General features: G+C 50.8%; 1 protein-coding gene and 1 long non-coding RNA gene across 4 annotated transcripts; both read left to right on the top strand.

Annotated features, from left to right (window-relative positions):
- Positions 1-1,195: 1,195 nt before the first annotated feature.
- On the top strand, positions 1,196-18,003 carry LOC116872984. Its single transcript, XR_004383723.1, has 3 exons — positions 1,196-1,206; positions 10,311-10,313; positions 17,795-18,003. It is a non-coding gene; the product is annotated as an uncharacterized LOC116872984 (long non-coding RNA).
- DMRT2 (doublesex and mab-3 related transcription factor 2) lies at positions 7,677-17,788 on the top strand. 3 transcript variants are annotated; one of them, XM_032866550.1, is made up of 5 exons: positions 7,677-7,754; positions 10,862-11,546; positions 12,322-12,893; positions 14,460-14,562; positions 16,659-17,788. In XM_032866550.1, exons 3-5 carry the CDS (start codon positions 12,369-12,371, stop codon positions 17,714-17,716), a joined length of 1,686 nt encoding a protein of 561 aa, XP_032722441.1. In that variant the 5' UTR covers positions 7,677-7,754; positions 10,862-11,546; positions 12,322-12,368; the 3' UTR covers positions 17,717-17,788. The 3 variants fall into 3 exon arrangements, with proteins under 3 accessions (XP_032722441.1, XP_032722443.1, XP_032722442.1); XM_032866552.1 differs by lacking the exon at positions 7,677-7,754 and having other exon boundaries at positions 10,666-11,546; positions 16,186-16,698; XM_032866551.1 differs by lacking the exon at positions 7,677-7,754 and having other exon boundaries at positions 10,685-11,546; positions 12,329-12,893.
- Positions 18,004-18,837: the final 834 nt, after the last annotated feature.

Below are 18,837 nucleotides of genomic sequence, written 5' to 3'. Positions count from 1 at the left end.
TTTCCTGATACTTATTTTCTGTGTACTGCACAGGACGATCAGAGTTTATTTTATTTCCCTTTGCTTTTTATTTTTTTTTTTAAACAGAAGAGTTATTAAAAAAAAAAGAAAACCAATAAAAACCTTTCTTGTGGGGCGCCTGGGTGGCTCAGTGGGTTAAGCCGCTGCCTTCGGCTCTGGTCATGATCTCAGAGTCCTGGGATCGAGCCCCGCATCGGGCTCTCTGCTCAGCGGGGGGCCTGCTTCCTCCTCTCTCTCTGCCTGCCTCTCTGCCTGCTTGTGATCTCTGTCAAGTAAATAAATAAAATCTTTAAAAAAAAACAAACCTTTCTTGTAGCTGTGGTAACAAAATTACATTTATCTGAGCCTACCAAATATGCATACATACCCCCTTAACAGTAAATGCTCACTTACAATTATGGAACATGAGAAAAATGGAAATTCTTCTGTCTTGTTGCAGAATCTATAATCTAAAACAATTTTTAAACCACTTTTTGCTTTTATAGAGTTAATTTGGTAAGCTCCAAAGGACTCAAGAGTCTTTCTCAGGGCAGGCTAACCACATTGATTCTTCTCCTCTTTCAATTTTTAATTATCAGCATCCACACATTTAGGTTTAAGAACCAGTGTATACTTCACCTCCCTCAGATAACTAAGAATTGGTGTTCTCAGGCTTGTCTTTAGAAAAAGTCACTGGTTGAGCTGAGTTTATGCAGGAAAAATTTCTCCCCAGAAGGATAATGTTTTTGGAAAGGAGTGAAAGCAGGGCTTTGAATGAAGGCATGTGTGTAACGGAACGTGGGTGGGGGAAAGGCTGTAATTGACAGGTCCCTTCTGTGGCGTGAAAAGTCACCATTCCAGTAACTGCAAGCTACACTCAATTAGGCGGTTACTCAACTTGTGTCTTGACTTGAAAAATGCTTGAAATTCAGGAACCGTGGTCCTGTGGTCAGAAAGGACAATGAAAACATATTAAGCAAGGAAGTTCATTGATATATCTATATATATAAAAAGTTTATCTTCGGTCAGGAACCGGCATGTTAGGAAGACGTAAAAGATGTTTCAAACACCAGTAATCCACAGAGACAAATAAAAGCAAAAGGAAACTATGACAGTGAAACTCGGCATCTGGTTGACATTTACATAAAGACACGAGAGTACAAACAACTTTCAGCACGACAACTCCAGTGACATATTTTTTAAAGAGTGCAGAAAAGAAATATTTGGCTGAGCAAATCTTAACACCACATGTAAGAGAGCCATCAATATTTATTACCTTATAGATTTGCCAAATGATGTGGAGCATCTGGGAAGACTACACGGAGCGCCGAGCTGGAACTTGATTATGTGCTTTCATACGTTGTTCTGTGGACTGAGGCCAGGTCTGGTTCTTTTGGAAGAGATAAGCAGGGGTCTACTGACTTTGTAACTCTTCAGTAGATGAAAGTTAAGCAGGCAGATGTCTGCATGGACGGTGCTAGTGGGAAGCAAAACACCGTGGAGAAGAAAAAAACAACAAACCCCTGTTCTTTGAGACCCTCGCTGGCAGGGTGTCTGTTTATGTAAAGGCAGGGCAGGCAAAGAAGCCTTTGGGCTGAGGATGTGTTTTCATTAGTGGGCAGAGTACAATTCCCCGAGTGGGGAGGAGCCCAGCAGGTGCACAGTTCGAAAACCAAGGGGGAGGTAAGCTCTCTGGGAAGTAACTGCTCCCAGGCCCTTACAGGGTAACAGCCCTAAAGCTCCGAGGGAGTAATTAATGGCTGCGTGTTTGAGAAGGGCCCCTCCAAGTTGGTTAGAAAATCAGGCTGCATGGAATTCAATTTCTAGACTCTCGAATCTAGCGGCATGGTTCACTTCTGCCACTTCTGTCTCTGGCCCCAGTCCAGTGGCGTCAAGCCCGGTGCCCAGATAGTATTTTGCTAGAATGAGTTGTCGCAAGGTTGTGAATTCTAGAAAATATCAAATCTGAGGCCCAAGAAATTCCATCCACTTGGTATACCGATTCAGCCAATGGGGCTGCTGCTCTAATGGGCAAACATGCAGTCAACTTTCTCAAGCATCCTCTGAGCAGGGAGGGGCAGAAAGAATGGCCCATGACAACTGCTACCTCTGGCTAATGGATATACAGATATTGTATATCCAAATGGGTATATGGATAGCATGGATATTATACAACTGGATTATACTAATGGACATTTTACTATGCGGCCTGCTTTTATATATTATTTAAAATTTTCATTACTACAAGTGTAAGTAAGAGAAAGGGAAAGAAAACAGCTCAGCATCTAGTTGCAGCTGGAAACCAGCCTTAGCTGATTGAGATAAGAGAGTGGAAGGTGAACCTGTCCTTCCCCACACAACAGCACATTTCTTTGGAGGAGAAATGAAAAGTGTTCGAGTCAATCTGTTTATTTAGGTTTATTACCTTTCTCATCCCTCCTGCTTTTCAAAATGGAAGGAATAGTTCCTTCTCAGTGATTCCACAGGGATAAAGAAATCTATGTAAACATTCCATAGCTTGGTTCCCTGTTGGCCACAAGAGAGGGAAGGCACTGGATTTTTAAGTTTGGTGGATGAAGGAACGTAATGGCAGCTTAGTTTGAGAGAAGGGCATTGCTTCAACAGTCATGAATGAAACAGCACCTGTCACTTCCCTCTCTGGCCTGTCGCAGACAGCATCTTATTTGATCTGGTTAACTTGCTACCCAGGATATGATCATCCTGATTTGAAAGTGAGCAAAATCAGACAAGGGGAACCTCATTAATGCTGAAAATGCTTTGTGATTTTCAAAGAATTCCAATTTTTTTTGAACTTAAGAAACCACTGATAGTAGGCAAAGAAAAATATTTATTGTGCCCATTTACAAACGAGCCACGGAGGCTTAGACAGGTTAAATGACTTGTCTAAAACTTCTCAGGGTTTCCAGAAATGACTTGTGGTCTTCTATGCTTTTGGAGCCCAGGCTGGTTATGCAGCTTCCTGTCACGCTTGCATTATGTGGGTGTCTTGGGTCATTTCCTACCACCAAACTTCAGTCTTTCTCACTGGCCACAAAGCCAGATTCTGAAAATCTGTTCCTTGCTGACAATGCTCTTTGTTCCTCAGGGGGCTGACTGTAGGGAGAGATCTGCAAGGTGGAAGGAGGGGAGTATGGGAGGAGAGAAGGACTGAGAACTATGGGCTGGGGCACTTCTGAGAAGAGAGCTTGCCAGATTCGTGTTTGTGGAGATCAAGTTGGCTTCTCCTGGAAGAAAAACCTGGGCGTGTGGGCACGTGGGGAGCGGATTTCCTGCAGAAGCCCCTGGGATCTAGGTCCCTTTTCTTGAGGGCCCCTCTGGCTAACTCCTGGTAGGGAGCGTGCTAAATGGGGGGCTTCAAATTCAGACCTGGCTTCTGTTGTCCTAACCTTGTACTCTGGACAGGACAGCCCTTCCGGACTGGCTCCCGGTAAGTGTAAAATGAGGAGCTGTGGACGAGTCAGTAATGGCGAGTCGGAAGGGTCTGCCCAGCACAGAATCTGACCTGGACCCTCAGTAAGTGCGATTCCTTCTTCTCCTTTCCTTCCTGGCAAAATCCTCCCGAGAATCTGTTCTTCCCAGTAGATGCTTGAAGGAAGGCTGGAAGGAGAGGAATCAGAACCCCCAGAGAAGCAAATGACCTCCACCGTCTTCCTTTCCTCTGCCAGTGGCCGTCCAAACTTAGGACCCGATCACTGTCCCTAGGACCATAGACCCTCCTCGAAGAGCGGACGGGTCGGGGTGGGATCGGGGGGAGGATGTAACGCCGCGGGTGCCTGGGTGGCACTCGGTTCCGAGGTCTGGACCCCGGCGGCCCAGCCGGGTCTCAGGTCCACGTGCCCGCTCTACAGCGCCCCCTCGCGGCCTCTTGCCGCAGGGAGGACGAACTTGCCGCTGGTTTCCCCAAGCTGGGTCTCCGGGCAGCGACCCCACCCCGGGGGTCGCTGGCGTTTGACACTGCAATTGCCTGGGGATCGCTAGACACTGGGAGAGGATCAAAGCATTCCTCCGGAGCCCGAAGCGCCGAGGGATGCACTTTTGTTAGCCTGGCCTCACCTCACCAATAAATTTTTCTGCAAACGATGGGGCAGGGGTGGAGGGCCAAGGGGGGGCCTGGTGGCCGGAACGAAGGGACGGGAGTGTCATGCACCTGTGTTCCTGCCGCGTTAAATCAGTATGATGCCAGTGACATCTCCACCTTTCTTGCCCCCTTCGAACCACTCATCTCCCTCCCGCTCATCTCCCTTCCTTAAACACCCGCCTGCTCTGTGGGGTTAGCATTTTCAAAGAGAATATTTCTTTCCTCCGGCCTCTTAAAAGTTTATGTAGCACTTTGTTATAAGGGGTGTGCCCTCAGGCGGGGCTTTCTTCTCTCCCTGTCCCCCCCTTCCTCCCCCCACACAGGCCTTTGCCATTTTCTCACCCCACCTAGAAGTATAAAAAAAATATATGGGACATAGCTTTAGGGGTGATTTGTTTTAAGTTTAGGTCTTTTATTTTGCAAACTAACAGATGGAAGCCTCAAGGAGGGAGGGTGAGGAAAGTGGCTCAAGGTCAAGGGTGACTTTAATTGGCAAAACCAAGGATAGAAACAGGAAAATCCTTAACATTACCAACCCCCACCCCCCACTTATTTCACAGACGGAAAAAAATCCCAGAACTATCTCAGGCCAAGTCAAGTACTTTGTAGAGGTGTCGGTGTTCTCACCAGAGGCTGGAGGCTCGGGACTCACGCTTCAGTCACTGGAGTATAGGGACAGTCGCTTGCTAGCCACAGGAAAGCAAGACAGAGCCCAGTGCAGTTTGGTCCTCTCTTCCTCTCCACTCCCTCCCCACCCCCAATCCAGAGCAGACACCATAGTGCATCTGAGCTGTGCAAGACATTCTGTCACGGTCTTCTGCCGGGCTGGGGTAGAGCTTGAGCATAGGATGTTTCTGGTAGAAATTAGGAGGCTCCCTCCTGCCAGGAGAGACGCTTCTCAGAGAGACTTCCTGGGGCTAATACTCAGACCCGAGAGTGAGCATATCACACGGAACAGGGCCAGGAAGGCCTGTTTAGATGGCCTGTAAGTTTTTGCTTAAAATCCTACTTTGGAACCTTTGTGAATTGTGAGTACCCTCTTTGTCCCCGGAATGAATCCTCATTGGATCTGGGCTCTAGGAATTAACTCTTTCTTGAAACTACTCCATGTTCCCTTTTTTGACTAGTTGACAGCTTTTTTTTTTGTTTTGTTTTGTTTTTTTGGGGTTTTTTTTTTCGGTTTTGCTTTCACATTTTTAAAAGATTTTATTTATTTATTTGACAGAGATCACAAGCAGGCAGAGAGGCAGGCAGAGAGAGAGGGAGAAGCAGGCTCCCCGCTGAGCAGAGAGCCCAATACAGGGCTTGATTCCAGGACCCTGAGATCATGACCTGAGCCAAAGGCAGAGGCTTTAACCCACTGAGCCATCCAGGTGCCCCCATCGCTTTAACATTTTTGACCTCCATTTTGACTAGACAGGATCAATCTTAGAAGTATGGTGCAGCAGAAATACCACCAAGATGTCAGAACTAACAGTGAAGTCTGTTTCTAATTTTTTTCCTCCTCCTCTTCCTCTTGTCCTCCGTGGACTTTCCTCATGCCCTTCGTCTTATTACCATGAACCATGAGTCCATCAACAGATGTGACAGTTTGTTAGAGCCTTTAAGGTTTGAGAGAGAATCTGGAAACCACTGAATCTTACTCCTTCACTTTTTAGTTGAGGAATCTGAGGCCCAGCAAGGTAAAAAATTTGCCCAATGCCTGCTACACATGGATGAAATTAAATTTTCACCATAGTGCCTGACCCCTCCCTGCTTTTTTGCTTCCTCCTCTCTCTTGCTTTCTCTCTCCTTGATATAGTTGGACTGTGGGGAAAATATTGAGAGTGATTTGAGCGTGGATAAAGTCTGCTCCCTCCCCATGTTAACCCCCAGTATGGGATGGGAGCGGGGGTGTAAAGTCTCAGGGTTGAGGGTGAGCTGTTTCAGTTAGTCATGAGCCCCCCTGGGGGTAGTGGGAGCTCCAGAGCAGGAGACAGGCCGAGCTTCCTCTCATGGTAACCTTCCCTATAGCATGGCACTGCCCCTGGGGCAGAACCCAGGCTCCGCCACCATTCTGGAGTCTGCCTCCCCTCACCACCATTTGGAATGGGTACTGAGGAGTGAAGGTCCTCTGTGGTTTCCTCATCTTCTAGCTGCTACATGACCCTCCAGTGAACTGAGCCCCATTTCCCAGCAAGGAGGATAAATACTGCGGGGGTGGGTGGTGGGTGGGAGGGATACCCTTCAGATATGCAAGAGAGGCAGGATTGCTTCACGTTTGGGGCATCAGGCGCCACACCCGCTGCAAAGGGCACTGTTTTTTTTTAATTGTATGGAGGCACCATGGAGCCTGAGAAGTTACTGTGGGCCCGTGGGTCCTGGACGGCCACTGTGTGCCTCTCTAGCAAATCCCATGCGCTTCTCTTAGCCTCAGTTTTCCTCTCTGGACTAGTCATGTCCCTCTCGGTTTCAAATGCCTGTGATTTAAACCCTGCTTCATGCGGAGGAGGGAGGAGAACCCAGATCGCATTGTACTTTTGTTCAGCTTTTTTTTGGACACGCGGAGCAAGGAAAGGGAGAACAGTTATCTCCCGAAAGCTGCCCCCCGCCCGCCCCCTTGCTTGTGACAGGTCGTATATTTGATTACTCAAAGCAAATTGGGAAATCATATCTCTGCAATCCCATCTGGGATTATTTATTTCGCTGCGTCCACAGCCGGTCAAAGTTGTGAGAGGATACAATGTTAAAAGTAGCTTCCCGCGAGAGGAGGTGGATTCGAGTTCATCTCCAGAGAAACCAGAGCCATAACCGGCCACAGCAATCACTTCTGCGAGACGCAGAAGTTTCAAGCGTTCTTTACCACCCCAGGCGCTCGCGGCAGGCTGATCTAGCTGGCGGCGTCTCAGGCTGGTGATGCAGGGCGGGGGTCCTCCCGGGTCCAGCTTGGTCTCCAGGCCTGGGAAGCAGGAAAATGGGGCAGGGCGGGGCGCGGAGGAGATCGGGCTTGGAATCTCCCCGGGCCTCGCGCTTTCTGTCGCGGAGTTAAAATGACAACCATAAACTGATACAAGTAACAACTTCCAGGTACTCCGGGGTCAGTAGGGCCGGGTCGCAGAGCCAGGGGATCTACAGTGTCCTTTCCTTTAAGGTTAACCCCACTTCGCAGTTGGGGAGAAGGAGGCGCAAAGGGAGCTGAAGGATGTTCTTCGCTACCGCCCAGCCGAGGAGCGGCAGAGCCCGCATTGGAAGCCCCCTCTGCCGGCTCCGAAACCCCGGCGCTCGGCCTCCAAGCCGGATCGCCCGCGCCCAGCCACCGCCCGGAAACCGGCCACGTCCCGCTACGCTCCGGCGGCCTAGGGCTCTAGGAACCGGGCGAGAGGCGGCCCGCCTGGCAGGGGAAGCCAAGCGCCCTCCAGTCGCACCCAAGCCGGCGTGGCCACGCGGGCCCGAGGCACTGCGCACGGCGGGCGGGGCGTGGGTGCGGGCAGCGGGGGGCGCCGCAGCGGATCCACGCGTGAGCCGGGGCTGATCCGAAACACGCTTCCCTCTTTTTCTTTTTGGAGCGGTATTTGAAGGAAAAAAAAAAAGAAAAAGAAGAAAATGACCCTCCCTCCCTTCCGCTTTCTTGTTAAAGTTCTGTTGATGGACTTGCGGCAGGCGGTCTTCGCACCGGGTAGGTCCGAGCTGTGCGGGAACGGGAGGGGGGGTTGCTGCGGTTAGAGTGACAGAGATTTGGGGGGCAAGGGAGAAGGAAGCCGAGAGAGGAGCTGAGCAGTTAAGAGAGAAGGAGTTTCTGAGGGCCTCGCCCACCAAGCCAGACCCGCCGCATCACCGGGGGCCCCACTGCTTTGTCATTTACAAGAGGGACTCGGACTTGCACTTGGTAATTTGGTGGTTTACCTGGCAAGGGACTTGCTTCCTCACCCAGCAGGTCCTAGACTCCTGGCCTGACTCCTTTTTAGAGAGGAACCCGGAGAAAGAATCTGGATTCCCTGGCCCCTCGCCTTTCCGTCGAGCATCCCCACTGCCTTTCCGCGGCCGGGCCCAGAACCAACCAAGGAACATTCGTTGAGCTGTTCTCGCTAGGTGAAGACTGCCGAGGAAAGCCTCTCTTCCCATCTTGCAGATGAGGCAACTGAGGCGCAGAGATAGAATTGACCAAGATCACGCGGTCAGTGGACCCACCCGTCTAGATCCCGGGCTCTCTGCTCCTGCTGCTTCGGCACGGTTTATTTACTAGCCACTTTGTGCAACCCTAGATTCTCTTTCCATTTACCCAGAAAAATGGAGACAATTTCTTGTTTAATATTGGAGTCCCTCAGACTTCCTGAAGCTCATCCCAAGATAAAAACATCCATTTCCCCACTCCCTTCCCACATACCTCACTTCTAAGCGGTTGTTGGACTTGGGATACCTGGGGGGGGTTGGCATTCAGGGCCAGGGAATAGAGTGTAATTTAACTGGATCGTGATTACAGCTGCGGGCCTCCCCGTGGTGGATGGGGTACAGGGAAGGTGGTGGACAGGTAGGGGTGGGATGGAGCGGGACTCGTGGAATTGGGCAGGGAGGTGTGGAGGTATGGAGGCTGTCTTGTAGGTTTCTGCCAGGCGTGGGGGAGTGCTGAGAAGGTAAGGGCCCTGCGCCCACCCACCAGAAACCTGCGGGCAGGGCCCTTCAGCAAGCGCAGAAGAGCCGCCTTCCCCACCTCGGGGCTGGTGAAGCCGGTCCTGCTGACCCACGTTCTCAGGACCTTGCTCTCTTGGTTTGCTCAGAGTCCCAGGAGCCGGTGCCACTGTCCTTGGGCCCTACTACCTCCTGCACCCCCAGTCCCCAGCTCCAGTCCTAGGTTCGCCCGCATGGTTTACTGTACACAAATCCCTCTTGTTTCCTCCTTATGTAGCAGCTTTTACAACTCCCAACTAGTTCAAGGGCTGTCTGTCTGGTTTATTTTGTGTTTAGGAAATTGCCATTCAGTGTCCCTTTGCCCTCTCGTTCCTTCCCAGTTCCCCTTCCCCTCGATCTTTTACCCCACATTAGCAAACCTACTTTCTTGATTTTGTTTCTTAACATTTAAAAGAACTAGTGAAGGGCTAATGATGACCTCATACACTACCCCCCTAAAAGCAACAAATGAAATAAAAGCCCAGGGAGCCAACTGCGTGCACATGCGGCCGGCTCCGGCGGAGGTTTGTCCTTCACTTTCACGTCACGGGGGAGAAGCACTGAAATGCGTGTTTGCAAAAGCAGAAATGTGTCTAGCAGGAATAGTCGCAGAATAGTTGATAAAAACGTGCTGTGTCCTGTTATAGGAGGGCTGCTCCTAACGCCAGGTACAAATGTCAGACGGGGAACGGGGAATAAAGTAAACAAAAACAAAAACGCGGACCCATTGTGAGTCTTTGTGGTTGGGTCGCGAAGGGCTCCCGGAGACCACTGGGCTCCTCTTTGAAACTCAGAGTCGTCATTGGACAAAATGGGGGAAAATAACACATTTCTGTTGTCAGGAATTCAAACGCTCTAACATAAGTGAACAAATGCACTTAGACGAATATAAGAAACTACGAAAAAGGTAATAAAACTCACTGGTGTTATTATTAGTGGGACCAAGCGAGAGGCACGAAAGGTCTGCGTGACGCTTTGTCCCGTGTCTGAGCGCGCACAGCTCCTGATTTACCTTCTGAGACGCCCCAGAGCAACTGAGCAACGCACTGCAATAGTCAGGACGGATTCTCTGGTTCCTTCCCTGGACATCGCGAAAGGCTTCGGGGAGAAGCACCCGCACAAAGGGAAATCCCAGTGTCTGGTTACTAGGAAAGAACTCTGCAACTCCACCAAAAGCTTGAGAGTACCTGCGCGTCCCGCCGGCCGTTTGCGTTAACTTTGACAGTAATCAACTTCCTTCTTTCCACCGCTCAGAACTTGGTTAACTTCTTTTCACGGGCTCTGAGAAGAGAGACGCTAGAAGCAGTTCAGCAATTTCCTTCCTTTAACACACACTTACCGCAGGCCTACTATGTGCCCAGTGCAGTGGCGCTTTCCCAGTCTCTCCTAAACAGATCCTGAGAGGCACTGATTATTTAAAGGTGTTCCTAGAAGTGGGTCTAATGGCTTTTAAATTCATTTCAAGAAATAAAATGTAACGTTGAAATAGGGGACTCATTCTTCGAGCATGTCGGAAATTTAACTGTTATTAATCATTTGCGTAAGGGATTTTTGAAGCAGACGGTAGAAAGTCTCTCTTTTTTCTTTATAAGTGCACTCATGGACACTAAAAAGTCATCCTTTAAAAAAACAACTTCGTTTGAAAACATGCTTGGAGTGGGTATATTGCACTTAAATCTCATAATAGCATGTATTTCCGCCCCCCCCATCAACTGTAACAATAATTGACAGCGGAGAAAAATGTAAGTGACGTGGGTGCCTCGGCCACCTGCCGGCCTCACGGGTTTGGTGGAAGTTAACGAGTTAACTACTTTGCACTTCAAGGATGAGCGGAGCTGGCCACAGAAATATCTACAGATCACTTGTCCGCCAACCTGGCGCTGGGGGATGCAAGGTATCGTGGTTTAGTGTTGCAGGAGAAAGTAGGATGCCGCTGCGCACCGGGTTGGAGAGGCCTCACTTCCGCGCCCAGCTTTGGGTTAATTACCGAGGCGCGGAGATACTGGCGATGCCGATAACGTGCAGATCAACACCAGCCTTTCTGACCGCTGGCTTGACTGTTGCCTTCTCTGTGAACAATGCGATCCGTAAGAGTGTGTTTCTGCTTGTTTCCTATAGTCCGCGGGATAAATGGCGACTTCACCCCAGCAGACGCCGTCACACTTCGGAGTTAACGTTGGGGCCAAAGACCCGGCTGCACCGAACGCCGCGCCGGAGCATTTTCGAGAGGAGCGCGGCTGGGAGGGGCGCCACGGCCGCGAGGAGGCGGAGAGCGCCAGGCCGGCGCGCCTCGGCCAATCAGCGTGCACACCGCCTGACAACCGTCCAATTAGAGGGCGCGGAGCTCGGGGCCCGGAGCCCATAATACTAGGAAGGGGAGCAGAGGCTGAGTATTGCAGCAAGGGGCGCTGCGCCGCGCGCAGCTGCGTGCGCCCGCCCGTCCCTAGATCCCGAGATCTGAGCCAGGCCAGGGCGGCCCAGCCTTCCCGCCCAGACTGGGTGAGAGGAAGCCGAAAGCAGCTTTAGCGGGGTGAAGCGCTCGGGGGTGCCAAGGACCGGTTAGAACTTTGCAGAGTCCGGGATGTGCGGAGCGAGGCCGCTGAGGACTTGATTCATCTTCTCCAGACCCTTCTCCCCTGCTCCCCATCCACTGGGCTCCAGGCCTCCAGCTGTCAGCCCCCGATTTCGTGGCAGGGTGTGGCGACCCCGATTTCTGTTTGCAAGCACAGCCAGCAGCCCAAGAGCCAGGTCTCAAGGCTGGATAACTTTTGCCTCGGCTGCTGGCCCGGGCCTCAGAGTCTTGGTGAGTGCCGTGATGTTGCTGGGGTGTCAGGGAGGGCAAGTATCACCTTTTCTTATCTTTTCTACTTTACGTGCATGTCTTGCCTGTACGTGCAAACCGTGCCTGATGTCGATATGGAGACCTTGCAGCTCAGCCCTGCGCGGCTCAACGCCTGTTGATACTGGAAGAGCGTCGCAGCTCCATGCCCCGTGTCCTTATGGGGATCTGACAGAAGAACAATTTCGGCTTTGAGTTATTTGCTGGGGGTGGGGGACATGAAAGGACCTTTCCAAGCTCAAAATGGGGTCCCTGTTTTTGAGAGGCATTTGAAAGGTGTAGGATGGTACTTCGCTGCGTCTGAAGGGCCCCTGTGATCTAAAGGAAGAGGGCTCTCCCACGGACGTGGTCCTGTTCATCATGGCCATAGTAGTTGGACGTGGGGAAGCCTGACGAGCGGACTAGGCCGGCCTAGTTGGACACAATACTCTGGGGTGTGTGATCAACGCGTTTCCTAGGGACTTGTCCCGAGAAGGGGTGTAAAAAGCCAGAGAGTCTGTGGTTAAAGGTCAGGTGCTCATAGAGCACTTAGAGTCAATAGATAAAAACCTTGTTGGGTTGGGGATTTCTGGGGCCCTGAAGATACAGGAAAGGCGCTGTGGTGTGGGAGTGAGGGACGTGTAGAGAACAGGGGTCCTCAAGGGGCCAAGGTTGGCGGACCAGGAGCGTGGGGCCCGAGGCCGAGGGTCCGTGCCTGACGGCGGTCGGTGCCTCTTGCGGTCTTTCCGTGTCTCCGCAGAGCGCAGGAGGAGACTGAGCGTAGGCCGGAGCGGAGCGCAGTGCGCCATGGCCGACCGGCCGGCGGCGGGCCCGGCGGCCGGAGACTGGGAGATCGACGTGGAGAGCCTGGAGCTGGAGGAGGACGGCCGCGGGCCGCCGCCGCCCACGCCGCCCGGGCCCAGCCCGCCGTCGGCCGACGGGGACGGCGAAGACGACGAAGACGACGAGGACGACGACGACGCGGAGGACGAGGGCGACGGCCTGGACGCGAGCGCGTCCCCGGGGGGGCCGGGCGGGCCGGAGCAGCCGCGGGCACCACCGCCGGGGCCAAGCCCCGCGCCGCAGGCCTCGCCCGCGCCGGCCCGGGCCCCGGAGCGCGGCGCGAACGCGGGCGGCGGCGCGGAGCCGCGCAAGCTCAGCCGCACGCCCAAGTGCGCGCGCTGCCGCAACCACGGCGTGGTGTCCTGCCTCAAGGGCCACAAGCGCTTCTGCCGCTGGCGCGACTGCCAGTGCGCCAACTGCCTGCTGGTGGTGGAGCGCCAGCGCGTCATGGCCGCCCAGGTGGCGCTCCGGAGGCAGCAGGCCACTGAGGTGCGTGCCCGCCGGGCCCGGGGTCGCGCCTCGCGGGGGAGCCGGGCCGCCCGCCGTGGGGGTCGGGCGCGGGGCGGGACGTCCCCGGGGCCGCGGCGCCTGGCGCTTCCCGGGAAGGCCGGGGAGGACGCTTCTCTGCTCCCCGTGGCCCGCGGAGACCGGCGGGGTGGAGAGGCGGCCGCGGGCATCGCTGGGGGAGCTTGCCGGGGAAAGTTTTGTATTAAAAGCAGGCGGAGAGACCTTGAAAGTGGTTCGGGAGTTTGTGGGAAAGCCTTTTTTTTTTTTTTTTTTTTTTTTTTTTTTATTTCCCAAATCTTTTAAATGTTAAGGCTTATTTTGGTGGTGCTGGGGGGAGGAGGACGGTGGTAGCCGCAGTGCCCCGGTTCTGTCGTCCGTCCCCGTGTTTCAGCGCTGGTCTCGGGAGGAGAGCCACGCAGCCGGTTGTGCGCTCAGCGCTGCCGCTGTCACGGGCCCTTTAAGAGAGGCACACGAGCTGCCCATTTTACAGATGAGACCACACTGGCAAGGGGAATGAGGTGCCCGCAGGAAAGATCCCTGCTGCCTTGCACCGTGCCAGGGTTTTCTTTAAGGGGGAGGCTTTTCTTGAACGTCAGATTTCTGGTTTCCTTATGTTCCTGCGCACGGAGAGCTCAGAGTTAGGGAGTCTGCGCGGGGTCCCCTCTCCCAGAGTTTTGCGTTTACATTTTGGCGAGAAGGGCCTGGGGAATGGATCACCATACACACAGAGGACAGTGACCCTACTGGAAAGGTTTCCAAGGCCCCCCCCCCAAGAGTGTGCGCTGGATGCCCCAGGTGGCCTTGGCCCTGGGCTGGGCCTGCCTCCGCCTGCGCCATGTTTCACCGCGGTCTCCAGGGGGCCTCCCGGGTCCTCCTGGCCTGCTGGGCTGAACTCGGGGTTACAAGGGCCCAGAATACCACAGACCTGGCGGTGAGGGAGGGAGCGAAGTCGTGTTTCTCCTTGTCCCCCTTGCCAGGAGGTCTCTGAGGGTTTTGTTTGCCTTCCTGTGTCCCAGTCTTTCAGTGTTTTTAGCCGGACTCTGGTTTGCGAGACCGGTACCCTCATATCTGTCCTTCAGCCCCCTGCTCCCCATCGCACCTGCCCTACTGCGAGGAGGGACCAGCTCCACCTCACTGCTCAGTGGCAGGCCATGGACACCTTTGACCCTATTTCTGGGTGCCTGGAAAACAGCTGTACCCCACAGCTCTCCTTCAGGGCCTGGCTCCTGTCTCCACTGTGGGTTTTGCCTTCCTGTGGGATGAATAATTTCTGCCTGTGGGATGAATCTGGGGTGACTCTAGCCAAAGTGGACCCAGGGAAAATCTGCCCCCCTCCCCATCAGTTGAAGTTGGTGGCCTCAGACGGAGCTTCCAGCTCGTTGTCCTGGAATTAAGGGGAGCTGGTGTAAATTAGTTGAGAGTCATTTTTGACATGGGATGGCAAAGTAAGTACATTTAGACCAGGAGGGTTGCTGATGCCACTTCCTAGTCGCTCCGGTCCCACAATTTCTTTGAGGCCAGTGTTGATTATGCTTCTTGTGTTTACAGGACAAGAAGGGGCTTTCCGGGAAGCAGAGTAATTTCGAGCGCAAAGCCGTGTATCAGAGGCAAGTCAGGACGCCCAGTTTGCTGGCCAAAAGCATTTTAGAAGGTAAAGCAATGCAGAATTATTCTTCAGCCTTTTAAACCAAGTTCTGAGGGATTCCCATTATTCACACATATGGCGTTTTTATTAACCTGTGAAGGAGCAGTCTGAGGGGACGGTGCTTTTTATTAGGAAGTTTTGCTCTGGGGAGGAAATCAGGATGTGGGAAAATGGATCTCACATCCCTCCTGAGGTTTTCTTCGCCGATAATTCTGCTGTCTGCTTAGTAGTTGTTGTTTGCTTCATAGTTAAGGGGTGAACATGGAGTGTGTCTGAAATTTGCCCCAGCATGAGGGGTGTGCAAAGATCCACTGTCACCTGATAACGGGGTGAGGAAGGACATCAATTTAAGAAATTTCTTTGGTTGTCGTTGGAGCTAGAGTCAGTCAAGTGAGGAGGTCAGCAGCTAGCCACACGGGTAAAGACCTCTAGTCGGGCTGACCCACCCTCTAACACCACTGTTTTTCATCGTACTGTATTCCTCCCCAGAGAAGCTATGTAACTGTGGTTATTGTGCACCTCAGTTGGCCATTTCTGACAGTCAGGTTTGTAGAATTGGGAAGAGGTTTTGAATCAAACGAGGAAAGTGGAGATTGAAGTTGAATTTGAACAGCGTGAATTCTTTCTCTCTACCATGTCTAAAGCCTGGGGATACATTAATTCTTCTTAGATTATTGCTGATTTTCTGGGAATAGAATTTATTTATTGATCTGATAATATATTGACTACCTTTCACCATTTAAATAAAGGAGAGTTTATATTTGTTCTAATCAATCTCTTCATAAGATTTGGGTTGAAAAGCAGGCTTTTTTTTTAAGTAGATATTTGAATTTTTTTTTTTCTTATGTGGCTTCTGAACGGAGTTGGTTCTATGCAGGTTTTAAAGTTTGTTCGTGTCTTACTCTGTACTATATACTTCTGACCTTAGAATGGTTTCTCATGCATTAAAAATAAATTTGGTTGCAAACTGGGTAAACAGATTTTTAGCCATAGGGACCACAGGGATAACTTGAAATGGTGCCAAAGCAGCTCAAGGAGTGGGAGGGCTAAATGGAATAGTAAATTCAAGTAAATAACTTCCTGGCAAAACCTACCATAGAGATGGAAACATTAATATTCAAATTTTATTTTATTTGCAAATGAGGACGATGGGTTTGTCACTGTGTAAACAGAGACATCACAATGGAGACTTCAAGCAAATGTGAGAGCAGCCAGTCCTGGGGGTTAGTGAAGTACTCAAAGGATTTTATGCTACCAGGAATTCTACTTATGTCATGTCAATCTTCATTGTTGTTTGGTTGTTTTTAATACTTCGTCCTTATTCATAAAATGTGCACTGACTTTTTATTCTAATGATCGCTTGTTCAGCCATTCTGGGATCTGGCCAGCGTGATCAGAACTTGGGAAGAATGTTTTAGTTCAGTAATTTTCAGTGTAGCTGCAGCTCTCCTCTCTGCCTTTACTTTTGTTTGCTTGTTTCTACCTCCAGCCTCTGGGAGGGGCCTGTTGAAATCACTGTAGAGTCTGACCAGTTAACAGCTCTTTTTAATTTTCTATGTTTCTCTGTTTCCTTAAGTCCCTTCTCTTTTTCTCCCCACTAATCTGCTGTAACTTTCTCTTTTCCCCTAGCTCTCCTTGGACTATTCTACACCTGTAACAATGTATATGTAATGAACCACCTTTAGAAAATAGCCGTGCTGTCAGCTTTAGGAATAGAGATCTTTTTTTACCGTGGAGAAAGATGACACGGATAGTAAGAAAGCACTGACTGAGCAAGATGATGGGCAGACTTGTCTCTTAACATGTAGGAGTCTGGGAAGTGCATGACAGTTTCAGCCAGTGACGTGTGCCTGGACAGGTAAACAAACACACCCGTAATGACAGAACAATAAAGAAAGTTACAGGATCTCTCCCCTGCTCCCCGGAGAGACCTATTTTAAACTGAGCCTACACTTTTGCTTTCTGTGTAAAAGATGAGTGTTTTGGAACTGTAAATTTTTCTGGTTCTGCCGACTTGCGGTGTTTCTGTTGCCTTCTCAGCTCCCAGATTTGTCTTCCTTAGGTGTTAATCTCTTTCCCTGTGCAATGCTTGCTCATTTTAGGCTACCGCCCCATTCCAGCCGAGACTTATGTGGGAGGGGGCTTACCCCTCCCTCCCCCGGTTAGTGACCGGATGCGGAAAAGGCGGGCCTTTGCCGATAAAGAGTTGGAGAACATTATGCTGGAGAGAGAATATAAAGAGAGGGAGATGCTGGAAGCGTCCCAAGCTACTGCCTTGTTCCTGCCCAGCCGCCTGGGGCACGGACCCGAGTACAGCTCCTACCAGAGCGCCTACAGCCCCACCCCAGTGGAGACGGCAAACAAAGACTTCTGCAATTTCCTGCCCACCTGCCTTGATCTCACCATGCAGTATTCAGGGTCTGGGAATATGGAACTCATCTCTTCCAACGTCAGTGTGGCCACGACTTACAGGCAGTATCCCTTGTCCTCGAGATTTTTAGTTTGGCCCAAGTGTGGCCCCATCAGCGACACTCTTCTCTATCAGCAATGCCTGCTAAACACCACCACCTCGGTTCAAGCCCTGAAGCCCGGCACCGGCTGGGACTTGAAGGGAGTGCGGGTCCAGGACGGACTTGTGGCAGAACACGACTTGTCGCCCCCCAAGCTAGAAGGCTCGCTGCTGCTGCCTCACCCTGTGGAGGTCCAGACCTCAAGAAGTGACCTTCAGGGTCACCAGGCCGTCCCCGAGAGGTCTGCATTCTCCCCACCCAGACGGAATTTCTCTCCCATTGTTGACACGGACTCCCTGGCAGCTCAAGGGGACGTCTTAACCAAGATCAGCAAAGAAAGCGCCAGGCACCCTCCGCCACTTAAACATAATCCATTCCACTCATTATTCCAGCAAACTCTTAATGACAAATCAGGTCCTGAGTTGCAAACACCATTTGTCAAAGAGGCCTTTGAAGAGGTCCCTAAGAAGCACAGGGAGTGCCTAGTCAAGGAGAAGCAGAAGTACACATTTACAATAGACAGATACGCCAAAGACCTTTTCGTAGCCAAACAAGTAGGAACAAAACTGTCTGTGAATGAGCCGCTGTCATTTTCTGTTGAGTCTATTCTTAAGAGGCCTTCATCTGCCATCACTCATGTCTCTCAGTGAAAGGCTGCTTACAGGGAAAGCTGGATTTTCTGCCATCTCAGAGGGTTCTTACCAGTTGCTATCTTTTTTTTTTTTAAGAAAAGCTAAGATGTTTGTCTAAAGAAATTTCTAATGTAAATGGTGATGATTTAAAAAATGATATCTATTCATATGCATGTACTTTTTCTCCCATAAATATATTTAAACCTAAAGATGGAAATTGCTTACGTGCAAACTGTAAAGTTCCGTGCTTTACACCGCATTTCAAAAAGCAATAAAGTTGACACTGTCTTCTCAAAGACCCAGTATTTGCAGAAGTACCTAGTCGTCTCTGTCTACAGGAAAAACTAGTGTCCGTGAAACATGTTCCTTGTTTTTCTGTGATTCTGCGCAGTTCCAAATGCTCCCAGTGGTCCCTGGAGGCCACAGGAGATAGCTTATAGTGCCTTAGTTTTGCATTTTAGAGGCTGTGTAAATATAGCTACTCAAAACTGAGGCAAAAAATAGCTTTAAGGAGAGCATAGAACAGCTTTGCCTGTTTCCGGAATCATAGTTTTGCGTGATGGGACAAAGTGGAATTAATTTGCAGGAAGATCAAGTTTAAGATCTTGTTTATATGGTGATCTGAGTTCTCATGATGGATGTCTTTTAGCTCTTGGCATCCCAGTTTCCTTTCCTGGCGGGATGTATATCTGGGTCCTCAAGCTTCCTTTCCAGATTGAGCTTTCTATGCCATCTAGGTGGCTAGCGCTCCCAGAGCAGATTCACTTGTCATCAGACTGTATGATTGAATCCCTCTCAGCTCTGTTATTTCACTGTTTTCTAAGGACCATTGACAGCAGGCACTGAGAGGGGGACACGGTCATGACTCTTCCGTGTCCAGCATGATGCTCCCACATTGTCACCAGTGCCAAAGGCTTTCGGCGTAGCTTTAAACAAAATCATGTTCAGGTGACAGAAGCCAGCAGACAGTCTTCACAACACGAGGGTGACTTCTTGAGTCTTAATCCCATCCCTCCATTTTTGAGTTTATTATTACCTTATAGTTTTGCTCAATAAAATGTTAAAAACTATTGTACTCTATGATTGATAAAATGAGAGTAAGTCATTTATGAAAGTATTAAACTTATCTCTGAAGACCT

This window comes from Lontra canadensis, unplaced genomic scaffold, assembly GCF_010015895.1.
Source record: "Lontra canadensis isolate GAN:19392208 unplaced genomic scaffold, GSC_riverotter_1.0 scaffold31, whole genome shotgun sequence".
In the NCBI taxonomy this organism is placed as follows: domain Eukaryota; kingdom Metazoa; phylum Chordata; class Mammalia; order Carnivora; family Mustelidae; genus Lontra; species Lontra canadensis.
The sequence above is the reverse complement of the archived record's forward strand: the minus strand, read 5'-3'. Positions and strand labels throughout refer to the sequence as shown.